Source organism: Mus pahari, chromosome 21, assembly GCF_900095145.1.
Source record: "Mus pahari chromosome 21, PAHARI_EIJ_v1.1, whole genome shotgun sequence".
Lineage (NCBI taxonomy): Eukaryota > Metazoa > Chordata > Mammalia > Rodentia > Muridae > Mus > Mus pahari.
This window is the reverse complement of record NC_034610.1, coordinates 4,643,494-4,653,722: the sequence shown is the minus strand read 5'-3', so window position 1 is coordinate 4,653,722 and position 10,229 is coordinate 4,643,494. Positions and strand designations below refer to the sequence as shown.

Below are 10,229 nucleotides of genomic sequence, written 5' to 3'. Positions count from 1 at the left end.
CCACCTGAAGAAGTAACAGGTGTGAAGGCACACCCACCTCAAGAAAGAAATAACAGGTCACACGGGAGCACCCACGGCTGAACCCGCTAGAGGCTGGACAGCAGGAGACTGCGTGTGAGGCCAAGTGGATGAGGTGTACCTTTGATGTCTCGGTGAACAATGCCGTGCTCATGGAGGACGTTGATGGCGACGGTGATCTGCTTCGTATACAACCTGATGACATGCTCCTGAAGGCCCAGCCGTGACACCTCCTCTAGTGTGCCCTCGTCACAGTACTCCATGAAGATGTACATCTCTTCCTGGGGAAGCAACCCGACACCTGCACTTTGACTGTCCTTCCATGAACACGGCAACCCCCAGGGCCTACTCAGAGGAATCGTCTTCCTGCTGCTGGGGTGTGGACACCACCCTGAATGCTGAGCGGGTGGTACAGCTGTGCCTGACTCTCCTCAGGGAGGGCTGCCTGCCTCCTGACTGGGATGGTACAGCGTATCTGGCACCATCTGCCAATCACAGGGTAACTTGTATCCGTTCTGAGACTACCAGCCATGCCACCTTAAACAGGGAGTGACGGCTGTACCTGCATGTGTTACCAAGTACTGAAACACATCCTGTCAATCACAAATGTATTAGTGAAAGCCCTGGCAGCTCTGGCCACTTGGCACTTGCTGTGTGCAAGCTGCTCATTCCCTGTGCCATTGCTCAGCACAGGGTGGTCTCAGCTTTCTTCCTACTCCATATAGGCCGACTAAAATCAGAGAACAACAAGTATCTTGGAGCGACAAGCGGCAAAGTGGCTGCCAGGATGGGTACATGAGAAGTCTGTCTGCCAGGTCAGCCGGCAGTGCTCGGGACGCAGGGCTCACTACTACAGTCTACGACTTAATTTCAGAGAGAAGGCAGTCACCGCGCTCTGCGGTGGGAAGCCCAGGGATGCGGGGCAGGGCTGCTCTGCGTCCCGCTGGCTGCTCCGTGCCCCGGTGAGAACTGCTTACCCTGTGAAGCTCCACACCAAAGTACCGGACCAGGTTGGGGTGCTTGATGCCCTCGAATATTTTCAACTCGTCTGCAGCCTCCTTGATAGTCTTGTGGTCATTAGGCTGAAATCGAATCTGGAGAAGGACAACTTGATGACTACAGATCCTGTCTGTGTCGTGCGCGAAGCCACCTCCTGGCATGTCAGTGCGTAGGCCCTAGGACCGGGGCAGCGCGTCTAGCTTTCCTTGACTTCGCTTCGTCTCACAGTTGGTCTTACAGATAGAGGACAACATAGAGGGATCTGAGCGACTCTGCCCTCGGCAGGCCCACGGTTGCTCCTGGACTCTATGACTGTCAGCTTGTCACTCAGCCTAACAGCCTCCAGATGACTTCAGATTGCTAAAAGTGTGACTATGGGGCTGCCGTATGGCACTCCCGGTCTTAAGAGTAACTCTCCAGTTAACAAAATGTGAGGCGGCACATGTGCTTGGTTCAGCAGTGTCTACATACCCGGCACATTTATAAGCCATAATATATAATTATTTTGTCAATCAAAATTTTATATTTTGTCAGTTAAAATTTGTAAATGTTAAAACAATGGGGGAGGGGGTGATGATTTATTTGGTAAAAGTTAAAACGACTTCACAGCTTGGCAAGGTCACCAACACCCTGTTCCTCCCTCTCAGTCCCCTCACACCTGGGAGGCCTCCAGTGGCCATTCCTCAGTGTTCCTTCTCTTGCCCATCCTCACTTCTGAATCTTCCTGCCTTCTCCGCACACATGCCCACAGGGAGCAAGTGGTGGCTCTGTTCCCTAGGCCTTCCTCGCTTTCCCCAGCTGCCTCCACAGGCGTGCCCACCTGCTTTGCACTATTATTACCTGAAGCCTTTATAGAGTCACTAACCTTCCACTAAGGTATCTCAGGGCAGCTGCAGCTGCCACCTGTCAAATGCTCAAACACAGGACCCAGGCCCAGAAACTCAAAAGTCCTGGGCCAGCTGTATGCACCAGAGCCATAAACAGAGTGGCTTTCCTGAACCTAACTCACGCAGATTTACCTACACGAAGGCCCAGAGACCCACAACTCACCTCCTTCATGGCCATCAGCTCCCCTGTGTCAACGCTGATGCAGGTGTAAACTTTTCCATACTGTCCTTCTCCTGTGAACAACACAAACAGGCCACTCTTCCAGTCACTACGGACAGCAGTCAGTGCAGCTTACAATAACTCTTAACTCTGGGATATGCTTATAGAGCTCCATTATGCTCACTCTGGTTGGCTACTTAGGACTAAAGGAACTCTTCGTGTTCCCCGATATCCAAAGTTTTGGGCATTCGTATCAATACACACGTCCTATCTGTAAATGTCACAGTGACAGAGAAATGTGCTCTAGGAAAGCCCAAAGAGCTACAAAGATAAGTAATCCATGCGCTGTTTCAGAATATTTCTAAGCCCTTGTTCCTCTCAAGGGGTCTGGGCTAGGACTGGGGCAGAATGGAGTGGCCAACAGCATGTCTGGACTCTCTGGCCACACTGCTACAGGACCTCAAGTGTGAGGGGAACCTTCCAACACTGCTTCTGGGACACTAAACCCAGGGACATACGGCTCAGGGAGATGAAGAACTACAGTTAAGGTGTCTTATAGAGTATCTGACTGCGCTAGGAGTCTCTGGTTTCCTCTGGTTCACAAAGTTCTCCCAACTATACTTGCCTCTCAAACTTAATGCTTGACAGAAAAACGTATTTAAGTGCGTATAGTCTGGGATACCATACTTTATCACTAGTTATTTAAAGAGTAATTTCACTTAGAAATCAATTACCTACAAAGTACTGGGGGAGGGCATAAGGGGGAGACTCTCCTGTCCTGGTTTATATCTAGTCTCTTCTCAAATAATATTCTCGTGGGGATAAAAGAACACAGATGACGAGGGCCAAAGTTCATTAGTTCTCAAATGGAAACTTCTGGAATTATTGAGTAAAATAGATCAATGTATTAAACTATCTAAAAGTTCTTTCTCAGTTTTCATTTTGTATTGTAATAGAAATGGAACACCAGAGTCACGTGACAAATGCTAGGAAGAATGTCACCTCTGGCTCAACGACCCCTCAGCATCCTCACCGATTTTGTTTCCTCTTTGCCACTTAAATGTCACCTTCCTCAGTCCAACATGCATGACGTTATCATAGGATTTAGGGGTATCGCACACTTGACCAATGATATTCTTTCTCCTCATCTCTCGATACCTCCTCTCTTCAAACAGTCGAACTGACTTCTGGATAGCTTCTATGGGCCCCTGCTTAGAGGCCGAGTCTGCAGAGAGACATGATGTTGTCAGTCCCAGGATGTAGTCAAGTTGGTTTCCAAGAGGACACAGAGAAAACATGATCATATCTATCCATGTTCCTCACATGACATAATCTCCTTCTCCTTAGCCAGTGCATGGCGCTCCATGTTACATGTGTATGACTGCACATGTGTCCCAGCCTCTGCTGATGGACACTGAGGCTGGCCGCATTCACAGTCACCAGCAGTTAATGGGTCACATACAACCAACCCATGACGTAGCTACCTGGGAGCTTCAACGCTGTCTAGGAGACAAACGGATCTTAGAAGATCTGGATGACTGTAAGGTTAATTTAAAATGTGACATTCCCAAAGATTTATATTTTAATTAGCTTATTTTGCTATCAATCTTTTTTTTTTGGGAGGGGGGGGGTTCAAGACAGGGTTNCTCTGTATAGCCCTGGCTGTCCTGGAACTCACTTTGTAGACCAGGCTGGCCTCGAACTCAGAAATCCACCTGCCTCTGCCTCCCCAGTGCTGGGATTACAGGCGTGTGCCATCACGCCCGGCTCAATTTTTTTTTTTTTTTTTTTTTTAATTCTGGAAAGGAAATTTTTTTTTTAACCCAAATATATGATACACCAGGTTTGCCTGGACAAGATTTTGACAGGCCCCAAAATCTGTGGAAAGATGTCTTAATTATAAACTAATGAGCCTTTCTCCAGAAGACTTGGACTTTAAGATGCCACTGGGAATGGTTTCCAATTTTGCCTAACCACCAGGTATTTGTTTTCAAAAGCAGGGCAGACGCAGGGTCCCCGCTGTCCAGAGTAACCAGTAGGTGGACTACACAGAGACTGGTTCTCAGCTTCTGGACTCAGGGCCACAAGTCGCTCCCTCTGTACACACAGATCTGCACAGGGTGCTCAGTCAGCGCACCAAAGCTGTTTCCTGCTGCAGCCCAGCTCGGAAACCCCACGTTAACCTAAGGTTTCCACCTGCGGAATCACTGGACGGACTCTAACCCTGCCCCCATTTTCCCCTCAATTCGGCTGACAGGACCATCTTATTAATTACCACCTCCCAGAAGCCAAAGTTCTTCCTCCAATTGCTTAGCATGAAGATGACTGCTTATATTCACAGGTACTGACAACATTGAGGGATCATGCCAACTACTAAAGGGTGAGCACACCCAAAGGCCCTTGTAATTAATACTGCATGAAACAGATGTCCAGAAAGGCCATGGTGGTCACTACGGTGTCAGAGGTACCAACGAGGTCACACGTGCTAACGTGTATGACCTAATGACTCAGAGCCTGAACACTGTCACCTGCAACTCCCCTCTCGTACCTTTGGTCTGGCTGAGGAGTGTTCGAAGTTCCCAGCTTCTCCTAGTTGATCCACTTGAGTCACTTCGAGGATACGCTGGCTCTGCAGGAAGTGATTTTCATACAAATTAAAGTTTATGAACAACTACACCCTGCTGAGGTGGTGAAGGGCAACACCACGGCCAATCTGCTCCGACTGCTGACTCTGGTGAGGCTCACGTCTCTAGTCACATCTAGAAAGTGGCACCTAGCGAAGAGACCCTTCTGGGACTTGAACCTTACACGAGTAACAGACAGCAGAGCTGCACAAGGACAGGGCTCTGGGAAGCCCCATTTGAGAGGCAGTTTTAGAGGGCTGTAGTCACATTACAACAACCACAGGAACAGTTCTAAAGCGAGTAAGAGTGCCCAGCAATTAAAACATCAAGAGCGATGTTTTTGTAAAACACAAGGAAGATGATTTAGAATACACAACTCTACACTGGACGGCCAAGGTGAGCAGGACTCCTAAAGCTTGGTGGCTCCCCACATTCTTGTGTATTCAAGGACATCAGGGCTGGGGACTAAGATGAATAGCAATGCTATGGATGACACATGGTGTCAGCATGACTCTCACCCTCTCGCTCTTCCGTGGGGCTTGAGTGCCGACTCAGAGACCTGAACTGCAGTTCTGCGGCTATGGAGGCCAAGCGGTCGTTTTCAGGGACGCTGGAACCCCTGTTTTAACATTAACAAAACAAACCCAACTGAGCTACCAAGTGAATGCGCATAAAATGAAAAGTCTGCGAGGTGTTTTAGGATCCTGACTCTTGACAGGACAGTACTGTCAGAGGGTGTTTGCAACTGGTATCTAGTGGGCAGAGGGCACATGGGCAAGCCCCACAAAATCTATCACCCAAATAAACAGGGCTACCATTAACATAGGGTCTCTCCTGGGGACTGCCAGGAAGCCCCGAAGTCTGTTCATTCTACATTAACAACAAGAATAAAGCCTGTCTACTTAAGTGGAGGTGCACGAAAAGATCCATGGTCTAAGCCTAGCACGGATAAGGGTTTATTAAACAAATTATGTAATATTTGGGTTGCCAACAAGTTATATTTAAATTTTTAATTATAACAGGAGTGCTAAAATCATTGCATGGTTCAAAAGATGGCAAATCTCTAGCAGTAAGAAAGGAATACCTAACAGTTTCCCAAGCAGTAGCCAAGCAAGTGGAGAGCAAGAGACAGCATGTTAGAGAGTTAGTCGGCTGCTCCTCTACAGTGTAGAACAAGAACGAGCTGTGATTAAACAGGAAGGGTTAGATTATAGTTCATGGCCCCGAAGACCACATAAAAACAGGTTTGCTGTTTAAGACGCTGCTGGTGTGTGTGTGTGTCTGTGAAGTGTGGTGTCTGTGAGCAGGCACCACATCTGCTGCCCGTAGCTCCTTGGAATAGCTCTGATGGCACCTGAGGGCCAGGCCACTAACAGAAGGAAGGACACACAGTCCACACCTAAGCAGGGCCATATCTGGGAGACTACAGGGCTCACTGGGTGTCTCTGCCTTCCTGCTTTCCTGAAGGTGACAGAAGTCAATTTTGTGACTTTCAGAGATTGTCAAGGTAAAAGGTTAAAAGGCACTCTTGAAGGAGTAGTGAGTTTGTGAATGGGATATAAGGCTCTGTGGTGAACCACAAAGGCTGCCGATTGCTTCGGAGTAACAACCAGCTCCAAACAGGGTTGAAGACGTACAGGCCCTTCGGTGAGCAACAGCGAAACCTGGCTCTGGTGTGCCCAGCACTGAAAACAATGTAGTGCTCTTAGTGAATGCTGGTGACAAAAGTTCAGCCCAGAAGAGCTATTCCCAAGGTCAATAAAGTTCAAATATCACTCAACATTGGGGGGAAGGCACACTGTGGGCAGACACCACCGTCCCAGCATAGGGCGCCCTCTTCAGGCTCATACTGCGCTATGATTGGGTTCTCAGGGACATGCAGCAGGCCTGGCAAGCCTCTCCTACAGGCAGGAGTCTTGGACTTGCACATATCTTTGTGGGACTTTGCCTTTTCTATCCGTGTTTACAAACATGTCTCAAAGGCAAACTTTGTTCCTTTGTATTAAAAAAATAATAAAAAAATAAAAACTTCAAAACTGCGCTGCTGCTAAAGCCACTGGAGGTCAAGTGGATCTGAATTAAGACCAAACCCACACGAGGCTACATAGAGATGATGATCAGAAGCCACTGATGGACAGCATAAGATGGTGCAGGTGAAGTTGGATGGAAAGGCTGCCCACGTTTGCATGGCCTGCACCAGTTCCTCAGTCTTGCTGAGGCAGGCGTCTCCAGACCAGCAACAGAGCACGGCGTGCGATATGCAGCAGCAGCTGGGAAGATGGCTGCCCAGGCTGCCAGTATCCTCCACCACCTCCCGATTCTGCACTCACGCTAATGAAAGTCTGGGTGGCTCCCCATGGCGGGATGGAAGAAATGTGAAGATATATGCCATGAAATTCTCCAGGACCAAAAATAAGCAGGAAATGGGAGCTTTAATATTTATTTATTTTGTTGTTAATGGATTAAGCTCAAACATTTAAAAATTTAAGGCTATGGATATTTATGACTAAAAATTAGGAATATTAATCATTTTAAGGAGTAGCAATACAAGAAATGTTTGCAGAAAATTTAGACTAGTATTAAGGACTGGTGTCAGTGTGACATCATCTCAGTTGTCTGAGCGGCAAGGCCACACTGTCTACCCTGCTTTCATACTGCTTCTTCCTGGGTCCTATATTTGGCCAGGTCTCCCAGACCCCACTTCTGCACGCTTCCCCACTACCGCCCTTCCTTACTGCACGCCAGGAACACTGGTGGAACCGTCTGCTCGGACGCTGGCTGAGATTACCTGCTTTGCTCCAACCTGGGAAAGGCTGTTAGGCTGAGCCCTGAGTTCCCTTGAACACCCCCAGGATCTTTCCTCGGGTACAGTAAGGCAGAGACTGGCAGAGCCAGGGGTCATTTAGCTCACGCTGGCTCCAAAGAAGAAACGTTACCCCTAGAAACTGCTCTGTTCTGCTGCCTGCTGCCGGGGTCTGGAGGCTCTGACAACCTATGGGGACCCGAGCACTGCTCCCACAGCTGTCACCGTGTGACACATCCTGACGCTGAGCACCCTGTGGAAGGGCAGGAGGGATAATGGGGTGGAAGACACACTGCTGGTGTATTGAGACTACCTGGTATCAGGGGCAGTGTTGACAGGTTTGGCCGGCGCAGAGTCACCACCACCTGGGCCAGGGCGGCCAGCAGCAGTGGTGGCAGCAGCGGCAGCGACAGCAGCAGCAGCAACAGAGTTGCCATGGTTCCGAGTGTCGGAAGGCACGCTCCGGGTGCTAAGGCAAGAAGAAAGGCTTCAGGGACACAGGTAAGAAAGGGGGGTACTGGCATGTAATACAAGGGTAGGAAATGAAAAACCAATCTTTAAAATATAAAATGCACATTGCTACTTGAGAGTTCCAGTCTATGTGTGTGTGAGAAAAAAACTATCATCAAAGGCCCTGACCTAGAAAACTCTACCACAGGAGAGTAGCCTGCCAAAGGCACTGAAGTAGGAAGAGAGGACACACTACCACAGCCACAGAAATGCCAACTCTAGAGCATCAGTGTGAACATGGGTGTGTTTCTGGACTGTCAACTTAATCACAACTATACACACGGATGTCTGCAGTGGACTGCTCACTCCAACTTTCTCCACTCTTAAAGAGACACTCAGAGCTGGTGTTACATGTTCTCCATGGTTTACATGCTTAAGTTTGTTTTCCTAAGGTTGTTTTTCCAAGAAAGAAAAAGAATGACTCCCAAGTCAGAAAGCATCCAGTAGCTGGGGTTATAAAGAAGCTGGAGGCGAAGGCATCTTAAAGAGGCAGGGCTGCCTTTGCTTTGCAGTGAGGCACAGGGCTGTGCCCTCAAGGTAACCCAGAGGAGAGCTTTAGGCAGTGACATCAGAAGACAAACACAGCACTTGCAGACTGCAGAGCAAGCGAAGGGAGCAGACATGAGTCCATGACGCAGGAGCAGCGGGTACCTGAATCCCTCTGGAGTCGGGATGATGAGGTGAGGGTTAGGAGGGTCACTGTGGCATCGGGGCACCTTCACAGGGCGAGGGCTGTTCCGATGGATAGCTGTCGAAGATGGCAACAAAGCAAACTCGTTAGAGTGGGCAATGGAAAAGTGCCACGCCAGGTCTTTGTGTAAATGGAATGGTGACAGACTTCAACAGTGACCAAGACAAATTCACTCAGAGTGAAAAAATAGGCAAGTACTGCCAAATATGTCACCTTTGTAGAAGTAATGCTACAAATTTAGACTTTTCCTGCACTAAAACCAAGCTTCTGTAAACTCGTGTGAGCACTGCATAGCATTTGCTGGACAAATGACCGCATCCACCTGGACCCAGTGAGCCGCTGAGGTGCTTTGGACAGTAGCCTCCTAGACATGAAGAATATGCTGCACGCAGACGCTTGTGCAGGTTCTGGGGTGGAGAGCTCTGCGTCTCAACACACGCTACCATGTTCCACAACTCGATGCTCAGGCTCAACGATGGGACATGCTGGCTTCCCCCTGGCTCAGCGATGGGACATGCTAGCCTCCCCCTGGCTCAGTGATGGGACATGCTGGCCTCCCCCTGGCTCCCCCACTAGGGTGGACTCCTTCTCTGCTCCCTTTAAGCAGGGCACTACAGGACTGACGAAGATACAGTTCAAGATAGAAGTAAAATCTTAAAAACTGTATGACATTCAAAATTAGATGTTATTATCCACAAACTTCATGGTGATGGGATTGAAGACCAGGCCCAGCACGCTAAGACTGCTATGTCCCAGTGCCAAACTTGATGAAACTCAAAGGAAAATGTTAAAAAAACCAAAAACTAAACAAAACAAAACAAAAACCCACAGTGATTTCTTACTATAAAGTGGACATGACTGCACCTCTCCAGCTGGGCGGGGCAGACTGAGATGCCCATACCCCATCTATGCTAACGTGTCTTTCTCTTACTGTTGCTGCCTACGTTCCCTGTGCTACGACGTCTTCTCTTGATGTGTTAGCAGTTTTAGTCTACATATAGTTCACTCAAAATGGAAACCTTATGTCAGGGTCGTTTCCTCTTAGTAGCATGGCTTGTGGAAAATGCTCTGAGAAATCAGATCAAACTCTATAGCTGCTAGTGAACCCAGAGTGAGTCTGGGGAGAGCAGCGCCTGTGAAGCGCTCCCCCAGAACAGACTTGAGTGGTTTTACAACAGAAACTGTCACTTTTATGACAGCCTTGGGAAGAATGGGTGTGGATAACTCAAAGAATTTGACATTCTAAAACAAAAGCAGTGATTAAGGCCCATTTATATATTACATTTCTCTGTGCCTGGTGAGAAACTTTTAGCCAGCATAGCTCATGTCCAGAAAATTTACCACTTGTGAACTATTTTATACAATTCAAAGTTTCTATCTTGGAGTGAGTATGGCATAACTGTGACTTTGCTTGACTCACAGACTGCATCAAGAGTGACACCATAAAAAAAAAAAAAAAAAAAAAACTAGATCAGCCAGGCTACATTACAAAAGCCTTTATCCAAAAACCAAAAAAAAAAAAAAAAAAAAAAAAAAG

The 10,229-nt window shown here is 48.1% G+C and overlaps 1 protein-coding gene across 3 annotated transcripts in view; it reads right to left on the bottom strand.

Moving 5' to 3' along the window:
* The window catches only part of Map3k4 (mitogen-activated protein kinase kinase kinase 4), an 89,465-nt gene that overhangs the window by 7,829 nt on the left and 71,407 nt on the right, over nt 1–10,229 (bottom strand). For 2 of the 3 annotated variants that reach the window (XM_021221175.2, XM_029532978.1), the window contains exons 16-23: nt 8,653–8,749; nt 7,805–7,960; nt 5,207–5,307; nt 4,613–4,693; nt 3,098–3,289; nt 2,068–2,138; nt 996–1,112; nt 140–299 (exon numbers count right to left, since the gene is read on the bottom strand). In XM_021221175.2, the coding sequence (XP_021076834.1) occupies nt 140–299; nt 996–1,112; nt 2,068–2,138; nt 3,098–3,289; nt 4,613–4,693; nt 5,207–5,307; nt 7,805–7,960; nt 8,653–8,749 (975 nt within the window). The remainder of the gene's footprint in view (nt 1–139; nt 300–995; nt 1,113–2,067; nt 2,139–3,097; nt 3,290–4,612; nt 4,694–5,206; nt 5,308–7,804; nt 7,961–8,652; nt 8,750–10,229) is intronic. The other variant, XM_021221176.2, reaches the window with a different exon arrangement.